The sequence below is a fragment of the Pinus tabuliformis genome, chromosome 3_1 (genome assembly GCF_031772625.1).
Source record: "Pinus tabuliformis cultivar Carrire ecotype Pingquan chromosome 3_1, CPIR1, whole genome shotgun sequence".
Taxonomy (NCBI): domain Eukaryota; kingdom Viridiplantae; phylum Streptophyta; class Pinopsida; order Pinales; family Pinaceae; genus Pinus; species Pinus tabuliformis.
Window position 1 is genome coordinate 223,971,755 of NC_142301.1, and position 22,723 is coordinate 223,994,477.

General features: G+C 38.7%; 1 protein-coding gene across 2 annotated transcripts in view; it reads right to left on the reverse strand.

Annotated features, from left to right (window-relative positions):
* Positions 1-22,723, reverse strand: part of LOC149186605 (ATPase GET3B-like) — a 216,689-nt gene that overhangs the window by 113,891 nt on the left and 80,075 nt on the right. For both annotated transcript variants that reach the window (XM_089411067.1, XM_089411068.1), the window contains exons 5-7: positions 16,796-16,870; positions 16,589-16,657; positions 16,413-16,478 (exon numbers count right to left, since the gene is read on the reverse strand). In XM_089411067.1, the coding sequence (XP_089267193.1) occupies positions 16,413-16,478; positions 16,589-16,657; positions 16,796-16,870 (210 nt within the window). The remainder of the gene's footprint in view (positions 1-16,412; positions 16,479-16,588; positions 16,658-16,795; positions 16,871-22,723) is intronic.

Consider the following 22,723-nt stretch of genomic DNA (forward strand, 5'->3'; position numbering starts at 1 on the left):
CAGAGTCTTCATATCTTTCTAGGAGATATTCTAGTCAAATTTTCTTGGTCTCGAATGTTGAATGCCTTCTACCTTTGTTGCATATAGTATCTTCCTTTCTTTTCATACTTCATTCCCAGGAGCTTTCAATCAGAGTTCCTTCATTGTATAGTCAATTTCCTCATGATTCATATGAGAACATATTATGTTGATTTCATCTAGTGTGACTTATGCCTTACTGCAATCTTTTAGAGGAGGAGATCCCTTCTTCTCATGATCATATTTCCCAAGATGGAAATAGTGATCCATATTATCTGCAACCATATGACATGACTTTCATAATAATCTTGTGTAAGCATACATACCTCGTCTTTCCTTTCAGTCATCCAGACTTCTTGTAGCAGCTTCATTTGAACGAAAGAACTATATCCTTTAGACCTGCTTTCCTGATATGTCATCATACCATCATCTCTTGAATCCCACGAGTTGGAATTCCTGATGAAACTTCTTGCTTTCTTTCTAGATCAGTGAATCCTTTGATGAGGATTCCATCAGAGAAACTTTGAGGATCTTTCATATCCTCACTCGGCAAATGTTTTCTTATGATGATCCCCTTCGATGATGACCTCTACTTCTTTCTATAAGTATCACTGGAGGTTTCAATGAGGTTTCCAAGAGCCCTTATTCTTTATAATCAATAGCGTTTATTCCAGACATTCTTTTTGCTTCCCATGTCAAGAGCTCTTACTTCTAATGCTTTTATCACGATGCTACTTTCTAATATAATGCATCCTATCTTATTTACATTGCTTCCTATCTATAAATTACAAGTGAAAAGTACCTTCTAGTGAAGAAGATCGTCTCAATCATTGTAGAGATCTTTTTGCTTCTTATTTCTTAAACTTCTTTGTCTCAGGTTCTTTCACTTCCTTAGTATGGGCTTCTTCCCTGTCCCTCTTATGTTTAGGACAATCTCCTCAATAATGCCCAAGTTTTTGACAACCATAGCATCTTTCCTTAGCCATGTTCTTCTTTTTCTTTGGAGGATCAAACTTTCCAAATTTCCCTTTTCTTTTTGTCACTCATTGATCCCTTCTATCTGGGCTTTCGTTACTTTCTTTCTTCAACCTGTCTTCTTCTACCTTGCAGAGAGACCATAATTTGATGAATGGGATAGCTTCCTCTTCATTAGTAGATATGAGGTTACCTTGCTCATCAGTCAATGCATTTAGAATAATGGAGATTATTTCGTTATCAAATACCATCTCTCCTAGATCTTGCAATTGCCCTTTTATTTGAGATGCTTTTGAAAGACACGACGATATCCCTTCATCCTTTGACACCTTCAATTTATATAGATCAGATCTAAGTGATATGATATTTTCTATCGTGCTCTTAGAGAAAAGTTATATCAGCTTATCATATATTTCTTTAGATGTCTCCAACTCAGCTACATAGGAAATGAGAGGATCTTTGATAGACTCCTTAAGAATCTTTTGAGCCTTGAGATCCCTTTCCATGTATTCAGATAATGTTTGTTCTTCGGATGGCTTGGAGACCTTTCCATGGACATGATCAATGACTTCATTTACTTCGAGGACTATATCTATCCTTCTTTTCCATACAAGGAAGTTTGATATCCCGACCAGCTTTTGGTTCTCCTTGGAACATAAAGTCATTTTTACTAGATTAGATTATAATAAACAGTACTTACTTGTGAAGATAGAATCTTCAACTTGATGACGAACTTGTTGCTTGAGATGATCCCTTTCAAGTGAGATCCTTACTTCAATAGGGAGAAGATTGCCTTTTGATCTAACCTTACATAGATTTGAAGAGCTTCCACTTCTTCGGTGATGTGTTTCAGTCTTTCTGACTGCTTCGTTCTTGTAGATGCTTTCAAGACTCTTGTTGGTGTAGATTTCTTCGATCTAGGGTTTGCCTTTGGTAGCCCTTGGATTTGCTACGATCCTTCTTTGAAGCTTGATTCTCTTGTGTCTACTTGCTTGAATGCCCCTTCTTGACTTCAGCACCTAAGCTCTAATACCATGTTGAGAAATCTAGGGCATTGAGAGTTAAAAGATTTCTCTACTTGATAATAGCTTGTGATATACTTTTACTTCTTAGGTTATAGTCTTTTCTTCATTATATTATTAATGTATTCTTTTCATCAAGACAATTACCAATAAGACAACTGACACAATATGTCAGCTTCTTAGCCCGGGCCAAAACCTCTCACCTATTGAGAGGAAAACCCGATCAAAATTCTTCTTCTAGATCTTCAATCGATGAGTACCAAGACCATGACACAAACCCTTGACTCTAGTATCCTCTCAAGCACCTTCTCACTAACCTTGATGCTTTGCCTCTTCCCTTCCTCGACTTTCTTCTTGATCTCGAACTGCTCTCCTCGGCTTATTCTAGAGAAACTCGGTCTCTATACTTTATATTGCTTCCTTTCGACTTTCCCTAAAGAATCTTGGTCTCTAGTCTCCACACTGCTCTTCTCGGCTATCTCTAGAGAATCTCAGTCTCTAGATCAGAAACCCTAGTCTCTATACTACTTCTCTTCGATCTTTACTTGATGTCTTTGATTCTTCTTCAAAACAATCATCCCAGAAGAAACCTTCCTTCATTGATCCCAAAAGAATCTCTCCTTCACACTACCCAGAAGAATCTCTCCTTCGTACTGCCCAGAAGAAACCTCCTTCACACTGCACAGAAGAAAACTCCTTCATATTTCCCAGAAGAAACTCCTTTGTATTGCCTAGAAGAAACTTCTATTATCCCTTTCGTACTTCACTTGATACCCTCTCCTTCGCACTTCTTCTTCAACGAATGCTTGTCGAGTTTCTTGCTTTCAATGGAGGTCGATTGTGGCTATATATACACCTCCACACATGTCCTTTAGGCTGACATGGTCCCTAGAGGTTAGACCGACTTCTTCCAGTATGTTCTTCCATCGTTTGTAGGTCGACTTCTTCCAGTATGTTCTTCCATCGTTTGTAGGCCGACTTGAAGAGGATAAGTGACAAGTTCTTGGAGGATACTTTACAAGGGCAATATTGACCTTTTACAAAGTGTAACATGACTTCATTACATGACAATGACTCTATCATTTTAAGACTAGATGACAAATAAATCCTAAAGACTCTCAATGGGAGTCTTGACTTCAAAAATAAAATCTCTTGCTCATGAAACCCATGTAGCAAGTCAATACAATAATTTTATTTTTCTTCTTTACATCTCATTACATAAAATCATAATTACATGTCATTATGAAGACTGAACCTAGTTACACTTTTCAACATCTGGAAAATATGGCATGAAGAAGGCAGCATGACATGAAGCAAGGCCAAATGAAGACTAATGGATCACTTTCTGATGAAAAGGAATAATGACATGACTGACCCATGGATGAAAGTGATGGATGGTTTGTGCCCTATGAAGAAGCCCCAAAAGATGAAGACTCCTTGACAAAGAAATTCATGACATCAAAGAAATGAGCTCTTCAAGCAGCTGGTTAAGGAGTTGTTGTAGGTCCCTAATTAAGAGGGAGCCTGGAAAGAAGTTTCTTACTAGGAATAAACTTGGAAATTCCTAAGCCAAGAGGGAGCTTAGGTACATTCCTTCTGTAGGTATGAGTACATTCATTTATTGGAATTTCATATGTCCTCCCTAATTGAGAGGGAGAGATAGACACATCATTCTGGTCTTCAACTAAGATACAAAATGGAGGATTGAGTAAACATCTAGCATTCGATGCTTTGAGGATGAGATAGGATATCCAAGATAAGAGTAGTCGTAGAGGACCGATATTCTTTGAGGACTGGCTATCCAAGATAAGAATAGTCCAAAGTAGGTCATACTCTGTGAACGCCCAGGTGGAGTATGTACCTTGAGAGACAATTATTATGGTGTCTATGAATCGTTGGTCTCACAAGCATTGTGCTCTGATCATGTGGATAGAGTTGTTATTTAAGGCCTTGTTATGTGACAATGTTGGTTGATATGATGCTATACAGATGGGTTACCAATCTAACTCTTCTTATGAGAAATTCTTTAGATTGAGAATGACCAAGTACCATTATGAATACCTCCCTAGTTAAGAGGGAGTGTTGTAAAATGTAACTAGGTTCAGTCTTCATAATGACATGTAATTATGATCTTTGTAAATGATGAAAAGAAGAGAATAAAATTATTTTTGTAATGCCTTGCTTCATGGGTTTCATGAGCAAGAGTTTTTATCTAGTTGGCTCCCATTGAGAGCCTTAGGATTTATCATTAGAGTCAAAGAGTCAATGTCATGTATGAAGAACCCTTCTTGGGATATGTCAAATATATATGAGTCTATAATAGCCCTCCAACGACAAGCACAAAGTCCTCCTCTTCATGTCGGCTTCAAATTAAAGCAACTAACTCATGTCAGCTTCTCATTATGAAGATACACCTATTCATAAGTTCATGTCGGCTTAATATGATGGACAGGCCACTATAAATAGCAACCTCGACCCAGTCCACAGAGAGAGAATTTCAGATATCTTTCTCTGAGTTTTTCGGGTGATATAAACAAAATCTCGCATGGACAGTGGAAGAGTATGATTCAGATATCTCTGTGATTTCAAGTAGATAGTGGTAGTGATAAGTGTGAAAATTCCTAACCTGAAATTCTACTAGTACCGTAGCAACTGATTAATTTCACCTACTTATTCTTCAAAATAAGTTATTTACGAAATCCCTTCAACAAACACTAAAATAAATTCTACTACAGTTATCACATAACTACACAGAGAAAATAACAGCAATACACATGCACAAGAACCAATCACATCAACACAGTTTTTTTTGGACAATTGTCCCCGGAAAAACCCAATGTGGGAAAACCGGTGTAGCAGATGAGGGTTTTATTAATCTTCAGCAACAATCGCTTTACAAGGAATGATTTTACAAAGAAACTGAGAGAAAACACATGAGACTTTCCCCTGAAAACTTTCTGACACCCTACAGACCCTTCTCCCACTTCTGCATCACTTATGTGTCACTCTGCGTGGTTCCGCGTCCCTCTACGTCAGCCTGCGTGAGGTTTGTGTCTCCCCTGGACTGCATCTCCCTCCGCAATATCTCTCAATGCCCCTGCGCCACCTCCTCCTCAGTCACTAACTACTGTTGATGCCCTCCTCTTCCTCCACCCAGCAACTCTCCCTCTGAAATTGATCTCCTTCTATTTGAGAATCGATTTCCTTGGGATACTGAGTATTTGTTGGTACGTCTCCAAATGATCCTCAAGTCTTTTGTTATACTTTTCCTGTTGAAGAATCACCAGTCAACATTAAGTCTCTAATCAACGGCTAAAATTAAAACAGACATGATCCTCGTCTCTTAGAAGCTTCCCACCCTTATCTTTATTAATATCCATTATATTTTTATTTTCCTAAGTTTAGACTTAGGAACCCATTAAATATATTAATTATTTTAATAACTCCTCATCCAAGTGGAATTTCTCCAAACGAATTTTGGATCTTGGAGATCTCATGTGCCTTGGCCTCTCCACCAAATTTCAAGGCTAGAGCACATCCGATGCTACCCAAAATCAACACTCCCTCTTAGCGAGGAATGTGCTCTAGCAATGCTTCACCATAGAAGCATCACACTGATCCTCCGCATCGGTCCTCTATGTTGATGCTTGGCCTGCTGCCCCACATCCATTGCATTGTTGCTTCCTATACTGTTGCCCATGACACTGCCACTGCCACTGCTACATCTATACTACAGCTCCCTCTCAACATGTTGCATCATGTTGCCCATAGCACTGCCACTGCTAACTGCTGCACTGCAACTCCCGATACTTATCCATTTCTGCTACTGAAATGGATTCTTCACCATCCCCATCTTCTCCCTGAAATAAACAAACTTTGTTCTTCCTAGAGCCTTGGTGAGGATGTCTGCCACCTGTTCTCCTGTAGGAGTGTACCTCAACTGTACTGCCCCTTGTTGGACACAGTCTCTAACAAAGTGACACCTGATATCAATGTGCTTCGACCGATCATGAAATACTGGATTCTCAGAGAGCTTGATGCAACTTTGATTATCACACAAAATCTTGGTCGCTTCCATCCTTCACTTGGATAGATTCACAAGCAATTTCCTAAGCCATATGGCTTCGCACGAAGTTGTGCTAGCTACCATATATTCTGCTTCAGCTGAGCTGAGAGTCACGGATTTATGTTTTCTACTACACCAAGAAGTCATTCCTAATCCAATGTTGAAACAGTACCCAGTTGTACTTTTTCGATCTACTGAACTTCCAGCCTAATCTGCGTCAGTGAACCCACTCAACCTAATGTCATTTCCTTGGTTGTACAATAGTCCATGCTCGATTGTTCCTTGTATATACTTGAGAAAATGTTTGGTTGTTGCCGAGTGCACCCTCTTGGGTTCCACCATGAACTGACTGAGGGTGTTGACAGCGTAACAAATGTCTGGCCTAGTATTGACCAGATACATCAGGGACTCTATAAGTTGCTTGTACAAGGTGGGATCAACATCTTTATCTTCTGATGCATCAACCTTCTTCTAGTTGGTGATCATTGGAGTAGCCATAGGTCTACAATCCTGTATCTTGAATCTCTTCAAGGTCTCTGTAGCATATCTCCCTTTTCCAAGGAAGATTTCACCCTTCTGCTGCCAAACTTCCAACCCCAGGAAATAATGCAATTGTCCCAAATCCTTCATGTTGAATTCTGTGGCTAGGTTCTTCTTGCAATCTTTAATGAGCCTGGATGATCCTATCAAGAAAAGATCATCCACATATAACACCAAGATTAGAGGCTCATTCTCTACGACAAGATACTATAGACTAGGATCTGTGTCACTCTTGACGAACCCCATCCTCTGCAAGTAGTCATTAATTCAACCGTACCATGCTCTAGATGCCTGTCTAAGCCCATACAAGGCTTTCTTTAATCTGCATACATGAGATTTCTTCTCATGTGTCTCAAAACCCTCTAGCTGTTCAATGTATACTTCTTCTATCACCCCGTTCAAGAACATTGTCTTGACATCCATCTGGTGAATCTCCCACCCCATCTATGCTGCAAGGTATATCACAGTTCTAATATAAGTATACCTGGCTACTGGGGCGAAGGTTTCTTCATAGTCTATCCCTTCCTTCTGAGCATACCCCTTAGCCACAAACCTGGCTTTGTATTTCTCCACACTACCGTCTGCAGCATATTTGACTTTGTAGATCCATCTCGAACCTACCATTGACCTGTCTTGAGGCCTAGCTACCACTTCCCAGACATCATTGACCATTATAAAACTGTATTCCTCCACCATAGCATCAACCCATACTTGATGTCGAATGGCCTTCTGAAAACTAGAGGGTTCCCCAACCTGAGCTACTAGGGCCTGGTATCTGTCTGGTTGTCTTTGCTCCCTTTTATCATTCCTGGGTGCACCAATGAAGTCCTCTGCATCCCATAGAATTTGTCGGAGTTCCCGGCTCGTTCTTCCACTGGTAGTGGGTACATCTATCAGCACTTTCTCTTCCTGAGATTCCTCCTATTCTGAAGCTTTGCGTTTAGGAGAAATGTTGGTACTAGTCTTTGCTGGTCGAAGTGGTTGGACCAACGGATCGTCTTTTGCCTACTCCTCGGAAGGCATTTCTCGGGATTTCCTGAAAGCTCTGTCCTCCATTTACTTTACATCCCGCTGAACTACTACCTTCCTACTCCCTGGAAGATAGACTCTATATGCCTTAGCATTCTCACTATATCACACAAGATATCATTTCTCAGCAGTTTGATCTAATTTCTTTTTCTTTTCTTCGGGTATACGACAATATGCCAAACTCCCAAATATCCTGAAATGACTGACTTCAAGTGTCTTCCCGATGAAGACCCTTTCCAGAGCGATTTTCCCATTGCCCTGTGTGGAGTCATGTTCTAGACGTAAACTGTCGTGCTGCATCCTTCTGCCCGCATAAATTTGGGCATATCCTGATCATACAGCATGCCTTAGCTGCTTCCACAATAATCCTGTTTTTCCTTTCTGCTACTCCATTCTACTCCGGATTGTAGGGAGTTGTCCACTCTCTTCTGATGCCTTTCCTAGCGCAAAAACCAGTGAAGTCTACTCTCCACCATTATCTGTCTGAGCGCAACACTTTTACCCTCTTTCCTATCAGATTCTTTTTTACTAGAGCCTTGAACTCTTTGAATCGACCAAAAACCTCATCCTCGGTTTTTAGAAAGTAAATCCAAGTCTTCCTGGAATGGCCATCGATGAAAGTGATGAAGTATTCAGCACCACTAAGAGCTTTTGTGGACATAGGTCCGCAAATGTCTGAGTGTATCAATCCTAGAACACTATGAGCTCTATTATTACTTCTAAAAACGTTGCTTTGGCATACTTGCCTAGAGCGCACCCTCTGCATAAATCATCTCGTTTGGTACTTAATTCTGGAACTCCTGATATTGTTTTCCTGAGAATTCTCAGAGCCCCATGGTGTAAGTGTCCCATCCTCCTGTGCCATAGTTCATTCAAATCTTTATCTCCATTGCTGCCTATCAGTGCCATTGGAGATTCTAGCTGTAATCTATACAGCTTGTTACTTCTAATTCCGATCTGGGCCTTCCTTTTCCAACTTGGGTGTTTGACATATACTTTCTCCTTAATGAAGAAAACGTCATAGCCCTTGTTTTGAAGTTGAGATATGGAGAGTAAGTTCATCCCCAATCCTGGCACATGCAGCACATTGGTTGCTCGAAGCCGCTCTCCTGCTTCGCTTTGAATGACTACAATACCTCTTTCTACGGGGGTACACTTTGCCTTATTTCCCATGGTGACCTGAAAATTCATCTTTTCTTCTTGATAATTTGAAAAAAATTCTCGAATTCTTGTCATATGCCAGGAAGTTCCATTATCTATATACCAAACCTCCGACGAGGCAGAGCTTGCTAGGCAAGCAACTTCTTCTAGTCTAGAAGCTAACATAGAATAATCGTGATCCATGTCCCTCATGCTTTCTTCTAGAAATCTGCGTGAGTCCCTTTGAGTTGATGCCTCTGCATCATGCTCCTGACCCATAGGCGATTCTTCTCTTCTCTTACCGAATCTCTACTCTAATACCATGTGAAAATTTCTAACCCAAAATTCCACTACAACAACTGATTTATTTCATCTACTTATTCTTCACAATAAGTTATTTACGAAATCCCTTTAACAAACATCAAAATAAATTCTACTGCAATTATCACATAATTACACAGAGAAAATAACAGCGATATACATGCACAAGAACCAATCATATCAACACAGTTGTTTTTGGACAATTGTCCCCTGAAAACCCCAATGTGGAAAAACTAGTGCAGCAGATGAAGGTTTTATTAATCTTCAGCAACAATCGCTTTACAAGTAATGATTTTATGGAGAAACTGAGAGAAAACACCTGAGACTTTCCCCTGGAAACTTTCTGACACCCTACAGACCCTTCTCCCACTTCTGTACCACTTTTGCATCACTCTGTGTGGTTCTGCGTCCCTCTACGTCAGCCCGTGTGAGGGTTGCGTCTCCCCTGGACTGCATCTCCCTCTGCGTTGTCTCTCAATGCCCTTGCGTCACCTCCTCCTCAGTCACTAGCTATTGTTGATGACCTCCTCTTCCTCCACCCTGCAACTCTCCCTCTGAAATCAATCTCCTCTTTGAGAATCGATTTTCCTTGGGATACTGAGTATCTGTTGGTACGTCTCAAAATGATCCTCAAGTCTTCTCTTATACTTTTCCTGTTGATGAATCAACAGCCGAGATTAAGTCTCTAATCAACGGCCAAGATTAAAACATACTTGATCCTTGTCTCTTAGAAGCTTCTCACCCCTATCTTTATTAATATCCATTATTATTTTTATTTTCCTAAGTTTAGACTTAGGAATCCATTAAAAATATTAATAATTTTAATAACTCCTCATCCAGGTGGAATTTCTCCAAACGATTTCTAGGACTTGAAGATTTCATGTGCCTTAGCCTCTCCACCAAATTTCAAGGCTAGAGCACATCTGATGCTACCCAAAATCAAGTTCGATGCAATCATAGGAAGGAGAAGGGACTGCGAGGTTCCATTTAGGGATGATCATAGTCAACAATAGTTCGGATCTCTAAGTTCAATGGATGTTACAGTGACAAGAAAAGGAACAGAAGTTTGGATTACAGTGACAAGGGTTTCTTATGTTCGGTGCTGCACAAGAGGAAGGTCACATGTGTGTGACAAGATCTCGTTGTTGTTACAAGGAAGAATATCTCGGTGGTGTCTCAAAGGGCAGCAACTATGGTTCAGCAATATGTCTTCAAGATTCGGTGTTACTGCTGGAGGAGAAGATTGATATCCATAGTAATCACAATTGGGTGTCATCACATATGGTGCAAAATCTAAAGTAGAAGGAACCGAGAAAGAGTGAACGAGAAGATGGAAGAGGACTCGTGTCTTGGTCTTGAAGAGGCTACTAGGTCAAGGGTCTTGATCTTGGTATTCGTCAATTGGAATCTCTATAAGAAGAATTTGTGCGGGTTTTCCTCTCAAAGAGTGAGAGGTTTTGGCCCTGGCTGATAGCCTACATTCTGTGTCTCTTGTCTATTTATGTTCATGCATTGGTTACTGTTTGATGAAGAAGAACACTAATAAACTAAGAAGAAGAAGATCCTAATCTAAAGAAGTAAAAAGCATTCACAACCAGTCATTAATCTAAGAGAAATCACCTAATGCTAATGCCCTAGATTTCTCAACACATTTTCTAGGTGTCCCTAGGTCCACGAAACACACGAAAGCAGTGAGTATGAGAGTTTGTTTTGGGTGGATGCATACCCGTTCAACATAGATTTACACTCCCCATCTTAACCTAGTTGACTCGAAGCAAGCAAGGCCCCTAAATGTTGGGGCCAAATAAGACAATGTGTCAAATGAAAATTATCATGTCCAAGATATGCATTCTAGACGTGATACCTTAAAAACAACTCTAATAGCATAATATCTCTAATACGAAAAGGTATCCTACCCTTGGTTAAGGAAAGCCTAGAAAACATATATCAAACTAAATTGAGGCAACAAGAATTAAACCTCCAACTATATAAAAATGATGATCTTAATTACTCCCCCTTGAAAGTTGAATTCATAGTCAGAGAGAGCATGCTTCAACACATTGAAGGTAGTAACCTCTCTTACTCAAGTTAGTTATCAATTATCTATGATCACATCAACTAGACATGGAATCAAGTTGTCTTTGCAACCCATCAAGCAAAGAGGCATGTTGACCACGCTTTGTCAACAGTCCAAGAAAGCTGAGTGCAAAGAAGTGGAGAAAATTTTTCAAAGATCGAAGTCATGAATTGTCATCATTCATCATTGTAAACCCAATTTCTTCAAAGTTTATTATAAATGATGCTAGTGTTACCATTTAATTATGTAACAACACATGGGTAAGCCTTTGATTTTGGCAAAGGATTTCATCCTAGAAAGTTTTTTAAACTCCCCGAATTATGTGTGTTTGTAAACACACCTAATTGCCAGAGTTTTTCTTCCAGCTTAAACCCCAAAGCTAGGGTGGAATTTGTTGACAGCGTCTTAGGTGAATCTTAGTGTTTATCGTTTCTGCTGTAAAAGTGTGTTTAGGAATAATTTTAGTGCATGGTCCCTCACAATCAAAAACTATGGCTAAAATATTTTATTACAAGCACACTTGGTTTCATGCTAGATCATATTGTATCGCAGAATTGGGTAATGTCTTGAGGGTGTGGTCTAAATGTGTATTTATCATTCTAAGGGTTGATATTGTAATTTTTGAGGTAAAAAAAAAATTAGTGCGTGGTCCCTCGTAATCAAAAACCAGGGTAAAATATTTGAGGGTGCAGAAATAATTAATCCCCTTAAGAGTCAATTAATTAATTTTTCTGGTTAAAATAAATAAAAATCCTCAGCCAAAAAATTAATTATTTTTGAGTCAAAAAATAATTACAGAGAAATTAATTTCTCTCCAAGTGGAAAACAATCAAAAATTCGTGGGTCAAAAAGAAGTCAATTTTTTAAGGTCCTCCACCATGGGAAAAAAGAATATTTTAAGAAAAATTGAGCCCTTGGACCTTGGTGGTTAAGTCAAATTCAAGTTTTTGAGGAAATTAATCCAAAATATTAATTTTTGGAATAATAAAAAATGGTTTTTAAAAGAAATTCGAATTTTTCCTCAAAAATAAAAATTTGACGATGGAGATTAAAAGTTGATCAAGTTATCTTCGACGGTCGAGATTATTTTGACAAGGATCAAGCCAACTAGTCGTTATTTTCCACTTGAAGGCGTTTTCTCTATATAAAGAAGTTATTGAGCTTCTATTTCCCATCTTTGGATGAGGTGATTTTGTAACACTTGTACTAAGTTACTGCTCTGCCAAACAAAACAAAACAAAAATCTCATAATAGAAAGACATTGGGGTTTAGTTCATGGTGTTCTTCTATTGATTTGTGGTATGTGTTGGCTATGCGTTTATCTTATATTGTGTTGAATATTTTTTAATTGTTATTTCATTTGTCAATGATAAGAACATTTTATTGGTACGAGTCGTCTTACGTGATTTGATTCACTATATGATCTAATAGTTTATCTTAGGATTTTAATAGAGATTTATAGGTACACTAGCCCTTGGGCTCTAAGTTCACAGACTATGGGGAAGAGCCAACCTTGTTTGGGCTCTATGATTTCATTGTGGTTAATTATTTTATAGAAGAGTTTTGGCTTATCTTTCGAAATTATTCATCCATGCAATTTATTTAAAAAATTTAAAAATCTCTCAAAATTTTTATTTGATCTTGGGCTACACAAAATTAATTTGCTAATGAGAGCTAATAATTTTAATTTGTAAATATTGTAAATTATTTGTAAAATTATTTTCTAACCCTTGTTTTGATTTTGTAGCACTTGGGGTTTTTGGGGTTTTAAATTTTTTGTATGTATTTAGGGTTTTGGGAAATTCTTTCATTCACTTTGCAAGTGGATCTTCAAGCCTCAAAGAATTTTTTTGCGGAAGATCTAGCCCTAAGGCTAGCGTTTGAAGGGTTTCACTCCTCCAAGTGAGACGTACAGCCTAATTGAGCATTTTTTGTTGGGCTTTTGAGACGGATCTACGCCTAGGAAGGCAAGATCTAGCCTCTAGCCTCCCTCCAAGCTCAACGTCCAGCCAAGAAAGGAAGACATTGGCCCTAAGCAAATTTTGGCACTTTTGTGGTAATATTTTGTGTTTGCAAGGGTTCTGAAAATTGTTAAGGCCTCTAAGGCCTAGTCTTCCCCTCTTCCAGCCAAGTCGTGGCATTTTCTCCTCCTCTAGGTGAGCGGCTAGCCTCTTTTAAGCCTGTTGTGAGCCCTAGAGGCTCTTTTCCTTGGGCCGCAGGCCCTTATGTGCTTTAACCCCTAGTCCTTGCCCCTTTTCTCCTTTCCCTCAAGCCTAAAGGCCTTCCCTTGGCCTTGTGGCAACCTTCAGGAGGCCTCTAGCTTTCTCAGCCCCCCTTCTTTGCCCTCCATTCCTTAGTTGCAGGCCTCTAAGGCCTTGTCGTAGCCTCTAAGAGGCTTTTCCTTGTGTACTGTGCCCTTTTGAGGCCCTCTCCCCCTCATCGCTGCCCTTCCTTGGCCTTTTTATCCCTTATTGTTGGCCTTTATTGATTTGGTTTGCATTGGCAATTCATCTCTAACATCTTGTCTTGTAGCCATTTTGGAGCTAACTTGGTGGTTGTACGTGGGTAAGTTCATTGGAAGAATCTCCAGTCATCTACAAGGCCATTAGGCCTAATGGTTTGCCCTCTAACCCTCTATGTCTCATCACTGTTTCATTTAAATTATGAAGCATTTTATGACAGCAGTGTATTCAGGGCTTAAACACATGTAAAATAGCCCTAATCTCATTAATCAATCACCTAAGGCATTAAATATTATTCTTGTGGTTGAAATTGATTGCATATAACTATAAGTGAACTTTTGTGGACTGTTGGGTAATTTCATGATCTGATATGTTTGCTACAGCCATCTAAAATCCCCTACAGCAGTAATAAAATCACCTAATATTGCCATTATAATTAAATTGCAAGCATATTTCATCATTGATAAATCTTTGCCATTGGTTGGGCTTGCATTTCTTGATATATTTTGTCATTGCTTGAAGGATGTCATAAAAATCAGAGGTCTGGTGTATGCATATCAAGTTCTCATATAAACATAACAGTGGTGTCAAAAGTTATTGAGAGCCATCACTTTTCATTTGGCATTTGTTCCTTGCATCCTTGTGCATCTTAAATAAGTGTTTTCTAGTGAAATTGGGTGTTTTCCTTACTGTTGCAATCATTGGTCTTTTGGCTGCCCCATCTTGCATTTCTTTACATGCAATTGCATTAGCATATCACTGTTTGCATCCTCATTGACAAACGTAAGTGCTCTAAAAAAGGCTAATAAAATTGATAAGATTGGCATATTGCTCTAAAAAATCACATTTGGATTAATGCTCTCTATCTCTCATTAATAGTCAGTATTATTGTGACATTATTTCTAAAAAAATACTCCTATTTTGTCAATGCTATCATTGGTTATTGGACAAGTGAATACATTGTTTCTCATTGTTAGTGTGGAATAAGCACTTCTTGTGGGTTTACTAACTTGTTGCAAGTAAGCTTCACATCTAAAGTTTATAATCTTACAAATCAAGTCACTCTTAAAAGCACTTAATTGATAATCATAATCGTGATAAGAGTAATCTTGACGTAATCTTTGAAATTGCTAATTGTGTTCATAAGAAATTTAAGCTCTCTTTGTATGTAATTAGCACATTAGCATTCTGTTGTTAATCATCATTGTCTAATTAGAATTCTAGCATTGTTGAAAGAAGCATTGGATTTCGTACATTGATGGCCATTTCATGAGCAATCATCTATTGTGATCTTAATAACATTTTCTGGTGCCATCTATTTGGTTAATTGGGCACTTTCTTGTGGTGAAGATCGTCATATTGTTAAGTACTTCATTGTTCTAAATCGAATATCATTGTAATTCGTCTCTAAGTACTTAAGATCATTTAACAACTTCACCTTAAGAGTAATCACTTGTGGAAATTCCACAACTGGAATCCTATTGCAGCAACTGGAATTTATTTTTCTAATTGTTAATTATTTTAACAATTTATCTGCTACGGCAAATATCAAATAAATCACACTACAACCTTCACAAATAAAATATTGTGGAAATAACAGTGCTAGAACTGAGAAAATTCTAGCACACACACAATAAAAATTACACTATTAATTTTGAACAAAAGTCCCCAGAAAAACCCAATGCGGGAAAATCGGTGCAGCAAATGAGGGTTTTATTTTATTACGCAGCAGTGAAATTTGAGTACAATCTATGGATGCCCAACTGGCAATCCAAACAACAAGAATATCTAGCCAAAATTATCTAAGAGAATAATTCTTCTTCCGCAAGCAATCCCAACACAACTTCCCTTCAGGAAAGTGGTTGTCCAAACCCCAACGTGAGCCCTTCTACACTACCTATGCACTGTCTCCCACACGTGTGGCTCGAATCTGCCTCTCATGAAGTCGTTATGCCTGCCTTTGCTGAGGAAATTGTCTCTTTGAGACTTTGGACCCTCTACCCGGCCTCTAGAACTGAGAACAAATTTCTCTCCAACAAAATCAAGTTGCTTCTGAAGCAACTGCGCAATCCTCTGCACTGCCTCACTGGGAATAACTCGGCCTCCTTACTGTTGCCTCTCTGGATCTGGAAAACTTCCTCTACATCACTATCTCTACCCCTCACTGACCCTGTATCGGATGTGCTCTAAGTCTTTGCAGGGAGGCTTGGGCACATGTATTCCAAAGAACCTAGAAAATGTTTTGGGAAATTCCACCTAGAGACAGTTTTATTAAAATAATTAATTATTTTTTTATGGGACACTAAGTCTAAACTTAAGAAATTAAAATAATTAATGGGTATTAATCTAATTGTGGGTGTAACTTCTAGAAGAAGACGAGGATCAAGCAGAAATGATCTTAGCCATTGATTAGCTTTTAATCTAGGTCGTTGAATGTCAACGAGGAGATTATTTAAGGAAACTTGAGGGTCATTTGGAAGACACACAGAGAGTTGATCAATCAGATCGAATTGCTGAAGCTAGAGGCAACAAGAACATGAAAGGGCATACAAGAACATGATATGATTTCCACATTGTATTCATATAATGTAAGATATAAATTCAGCAGATATAATTTCTGAGAAATTGAAAAGCGAGAAACACAAACTCATCAATTCAAAGAAAAATTATATATATAGGGCCGTACTAGTGCCTCAATGCTAATGGAAAGAATTTGAAGAGGTCAAATTATGCAAATCACAATATTGTTAGGAACACAATACCCTTATTATTTTGCCTATAGAGGCATCCAAGAAATCTGGAAGAGACAAAAGCCGAAGTGTATGACCCTAATAAAGGTAATTCAAAATTAGTGAATGAAAAAGGGATAGCATAACTCAAAACAAGAAAAACATTGTCACGAACAAGACACAAAATAGAAATTGAACTCCAAACTTACAGTTGGTGCGGTATCAAATATAATGCGAGTGAACATATTGTATTCTTGTGCCTGAATAAACTGTGTAACCTGATAAGGAATTGACAAACATGTAATAAGTGTATAGACAACCACTAAAAAACTTTTAAAGAGGATTCCATCCAATCATAAAAACCCAAAAAATATAATCAAGCAACATTTGTGAACAACAATAGTGTCATAAAATACCTTTGAGATAGCAATAGCTTCATCAAGACCAGGAGGTGGCGTATCAAGCAACTCTCCTAATTTCAATTCACCTAACTTGATAGACAAAACAATAAATTTGCAGTCAGCACATTGCACAAAACACTCTTGAATAGTCAAACCTTTGCTAATACTAGTAATAAAACTCTTGCTCTCAAACATTTCATAATACTTAGAAAAAGGCATTTTCCTTGCAAGAGAGATGGAAAAAATACCATTCAAGTGGTTGAACCCACACCACACACTATATCATAAAACAAATGTACAACAAATTGTAGGTATCTAAAAGGATATCATTTACTTAAAATTACATAAAAAAGAATTTAACCAGAAAAGAAAAAAAGAACAAAGCACAGATATCTACAAATTTCTGCAATTGTTTGAACTTATTCTTTTCAAAATATAACACCTGTTTACATGTAATAGTCATTGCATTGAACAACAAAACAAAATAGCATCTAGCAAATCCCTATATTTGTGTGGATATGTAATTATAATGTTGGTAGTTTCACATAGTATCGGTTGCCATGTTTATACTGTGATTGGCTCTAACACAACAACTCTAATCATAATCAGATAGGAATTTTTGGATGAATGATAGTCATAAATGAAATGAAATGAAATTCTATCGAAGTACAGTGTACATTATGATTGAAATAGATCAGTAGGATGTAATGAATATGATTAACAAAAACAGATCAACAGGATGTCATGAAAATAGATCAATTACACAATGATTACAATAAATTAATAAACTAAGGGGCACAACCCTTCACCTTCATGACTAGTTAATGCATATATAAGTATACCATCACAAGGTTCATTATATTAATCAATCCATTCATTATCACTTATATAATTATTTATCATATATGGATTTCAATTCACTATCTTTCTTATGATGGATATTTTCTTGTCTATGAAGTATTGTTCATTACATAGGACTCAGAATTACAAGTAATAATAGCAAGATAAATAATCCCTAGAATATATCTTCCCAAATGAAAAAAATAAAACAGAGAGTAACAAATAAAAGTGAAAGTGTTTAATGTTAAACTATAGAGAATCCAAGAGAGAATCGAGAGAATACGAATGAATAAGAAAGATGTATTATTTCAGTGCATATCCGATTACATAAGATGGTGTCATATATACTTGGGAGATTTCGCTATTCTCATTAAAAAACGGTCACCCAATTTATAACTATGTACATAACAAATATATTATTTATAACTTTATTATATTATTAATATGAAATCATCATTACAATATCTAACACCCCCTATTAAAGATGATTCCATTTTCCACAGATCCTAACATTTCTTGAAATTTTTCGAACTTCTCCCTTTTGAGTGCTTTGATGAAGATGTCTGACACTTGATCTTGGAACCTGCAATAAATCAGTTCTATTTCTTTGTTTTCTGATATAGTGATGTTGAATTTCAACATGTTTTGTTTTCGAATGATAAATCGGATCCTTCATCATCTTGATGGTGCTTTGGTTATCACAATGCAAGGTTGTAGGATGCATTTATGGAAGCTTCAAATCACCTAAAATCCTATGTAACCATACTACTTCACAAGTTGCTCCAACAGTTGCTTTATATTCTGCTTTTGTTGTTGAAACTTGAAAGTACCATCGAAGATTGTTTTTTACTTGCCCAAGAAGTGGGCAGACTTGGAGTTGTAGTTCAAAAGAGCTACAGATGGGCAAGATTCTTAAGGAACCCACCTCTCGGATCAATTCCTTGCTACGGGAGCCTAGATTAGAAGTAGCAGGATGGACTAGTGTCGAATGGTGCCAAGGAGTGTTGGCAGCAGTGCAGATGGCACAGAGCAGAGGTCAGCGACAATGCAGTAGATTTAGAGGGTCAACACAAAGACTAGCAACAGTCAGGTTCCAGCATTCACATGGTATCATACTGAACACAATTAGTTCAGTAATATGGGATGTTTTTGCGTTGTTGATGCGATATTAGCAGCAGCAGTTTGCAGTGCAGAGGCAGTTGGCAGTGCCAGTGCCAGTAGCAGCACGGATGCAGAAATTCAAAGGGAGTTGCAGTACGGATGCAGTGTTGACAGTGGAAGGGTCAGCAGCAGTACAGATGTAGCATTTGCGCAAGGGTTGGTGGACAGCATGTTAGACTTTAGCAACGCAAAGAGAGATGTTACAAAACAGAGTGATGCTTCAGCTGGTTGCATTGCTAGAGCACATTCCTCGCTAAGAGGAAGTGTTGATTTCTAGTAGCATAAGATGTGCTCTAAGTCTCAAATTTTTCAGGGAGACTTGGAAACATATATTCCAAAAAACCCAGAAAGCGTTTTGAGAAATTCCACCCAGAAACAGTTTTATTAAAATAATTAATTATTTTTAATGGGACCCTAACTCTAAACTTAGGAAATTAAAATAATTAAAGCGTATTAATATAAACTGTGGGTGTAACTTCTAGAAGAATACGAGGATCAAGCATAAATGATCTTAGCCATTGATTAGCTTCTAATCTGGGTCGTTGAATGTCAACGAGGAGATTATTTAAGGAAGCTTGAGTGTCACTTGGAACACACACAGAGTGAGTTAAGAAGTTCGATCTTGTGAAGCAGAGCAGCTATTGGGAGAATATCGATAGTGAGCTTTTGTAGTGAGGGGCAAGGATAGTTTGGTTGGAGCATCTTCTCCTGAGCCAGGATACGCAGCAAAGAGGCAGAGAGACACCAGAAGGAGGCAACGCAGTACCCAGGAGGGGTTGACGTTAAGCCAAAAGGGCTCACGCAGAGGCAGCGCATTCCTCCCAGCAGAAGTCCAAAAATTTGTTGGGGTTTGACATCTGAGCCGAGAGGGTTAACGTCAAAGCTCCGGGAGAGCGATTCGACCCACGCAGAGCTAACGCAGGGCCAGCGTAGAAATAGTCGGGGACACGTTGGTTCAGCTATCGAATCAGCCGGGACTTGCAGGGTAGAGTGAGGTAATCTCACAAATTTCTTCTGCTAGTTGTATTTCTCTATAACTGGATTGTCAAGAAGGCATCCAGAGTTGTATTCAGAAAAATCTGCATAATAATAAAAACCCTCAGAGTTGTTGCACCGGTTTTCACACATTGCGTTTTTCCGGGGACATTTGTCCAAAAACAATTGTGTTACTTGTGTGTATCTTTCTCTATTGTTTTGTTCTTGTCTCGACATACAATTTAATTGGTGTAGGTTGCAGTGTATGTGTTGTGATGTTTGCCGTAGGAAATTGCAAATAACTTGTTCATGTAAATCTAACAAGTAGAAGAAATATCATCAGTGTTGTAATAGGAATTCTTGGGTTTAGGGAATTTTCACATGGTCTACTATCCCTGCCCCTCTCTCACTGCAAGAAATCACTTTGAATCTCTCTCTGGCAACTGTTGCGCTGCTCTCTTCAGAAATTCGATCACTGATCTCTTACTCGATGTGATTTCCAAATGCCCATCAAGCCTCCTGGTATAATCCTTCAGTTGAGAACCAACGTCCCAAATTAGATTCTAATTGTTAATTTTAGGTATGTTCTACGCTTAGAGCAATTTATTTCAATTTTCACAGTTAGCTCAATATCTTTCCAAGATTAGCAATCACATTAGCATTAAAGTAAACTGCAGATAGAACATAAACATAAATCGCAGAAGAAAAGCCAAGACAAGAGGACACAAGATGTGGCGCTAGCCAGGGACAAACCCCAATGTGGGGAAACCCTTGATCAATTCTTCTTATATGTTCTTCAATAGTTTAGCAGAGAGAGAGAGATAGTACGTTTACAACAAAAGTCAACAGTTTGACTTATCTAGATAAGAGCATAGATCATCTCTAAGAAGATGATACATGAGATCAGTTGAAGACATGCTGCTTCAAATGATTCTCCAAGGTGACTCCTTCACCTATCGTTGTGCTGCATTTCGTCGTCATGCTTCACCTCACCGTGCTACACCATGTTGCACCCATCATCACCATGTTGTATCTCATCATGCTTCATTAATCATGACTGTACCCATCACTCTACTGCATTATGTGCCATTGCTGCACCATGTTGCCATACTGACCTATGTGTTGGTTGCACCTTGCTTGCTTGTTGTCCCTTGCATGCTTGTTGTCCTTAGCATGCTTGTTGTTGCATGTTAGTTGTCCCTTGCATGCTAGTTGTACAAATACATGCTTGCTGCACTAAGTATCTGTTGTTGTCCCAATATTAGTTTGTTGTCCCTTGCACGCTTGGTGTAACATTGCATGCTTGGTGTATTTGCTGCTAAGTACCATACAGTTGTCCCAATGTTAGTTAGTTGTCTCTTACATGCTGCTCTCCTTCGGAGACAGATGCTCCAGTTGAAACCCCGGATAAACACTCCGGCAGCTCCTCAGCTCCAATTTGCCCCACGAAAATCCCCAGCGTCAGCCTCTAGGAACTGTGTCCGCCTTTTCTACCCTCTGCGTCAGCTTTCCTGGCAGTTCCAGCTTCTGCCCTCTGCGTCAGCTTTCCTGGCAGTTCCGGCAGTTCCCGACAATTCCGGCTGTTCCTGACAATTCCGGCTGTTCCCGACAGTTCCGACTTCTGCCCTCTACGTCAGCTTTCCCTACTATTCCGACAGTTCCAGTTGTTCCCGGCTGTTCCGACAGTTCTCGACAGTTCCCGGCAGTCCCGCCTTCTCCCCTTTGCGTCAGCTTTCCTAGTTGTTCTGGCAGTTTCGGCTTCTGCCCTCTGCGTCAGCTTTCCCGACAGTTCCGGCTTCTGCCCTCTGCGTCAACTTTCCCGGCATTTCCGGCTTCTGCCCTCTGCGTCAGCTTTCGCAGTTGTTCCAGCAGTTCCTGGCAGTTTTGGCTTCTACCCTCTAGATTAGGGCAGCATTAACCCATAAGATCTCTCCTCCTACTAAAACCCAAAGACAAGTAGAGAGAAAGAGATCCCAAGTGTGTTGAAATGACTTGAAGGCCACTCTATTTATACTAAAACGTTGAGCACAAGTGGGGTTTATTTGGTCGCTGGCTGACCTTGACGAGTTGTCCCGTAACACAAATAAATTCATAGCTCCATGAATACTTATCGGAATCGGATGATCTTTAGATTAATCCTACACCTCTCAATGATATGGATCTAAGAAAAATATCAGCGTCCATTAATAAGATGACCCACATGGAGTTTGGCCCTATTTGCCGATTCAGAAACTACTGCATAATAATAAAAACACTTAGAGCTGTTGCACCGGTTTCCCACATTGGGTTTTTCCAGGGACATTTGTCCAAAAACAACTATGTTACTTGTGTGTATCTTTCTCTATTGTTTTGTTCTTGTTTCGGCATATAATTTAATTGGTGTAGGTTGCAGCATATGTATTGTGATGTTTGTCGTAGGAAATTGCAAATAACTTGTTCATGCAAATCTAACAAGTAGAAAAAATATCATCAGTGTTGTAATAGGAATTCCGAGGTTTAAGGAATTTTCACATGGTCTATTATCCCTGCCCCTCTCTCACTGCAAGAAATCACTTTGAATCCCTCTCTGGCAACTGTTGCGCTGCTCCCTTCAGAAATTTGATCATTGATCTCTTACTCGAGATGATTTCCAGATGCCCATCAAGCCTCCTCTTATAATCCTTAAGTTGAGAACCAACGTTCCAAATTAGATTCTAATTGTTAATTTTAGGTATGTTCTATGCTTAGAGCAATTTATTTCCATTTTCACAGTTAGCTCAATATCTTTTCCAGATTAGCAATCACATCAACATTAAAATAACTGCAGATAGAACATAAACATAAATCGCAGAAGACAAGCCAAGACAAGAGGACACAAGATGTGGCGCTAGTCAGGGACAAACCCCAATGTGGGGAAACTCTTGATCAATTCTTCTTATATGTTCTTCAATAGTTCAGGGAGAGAGAGAGATAGTACGTTTATAACAG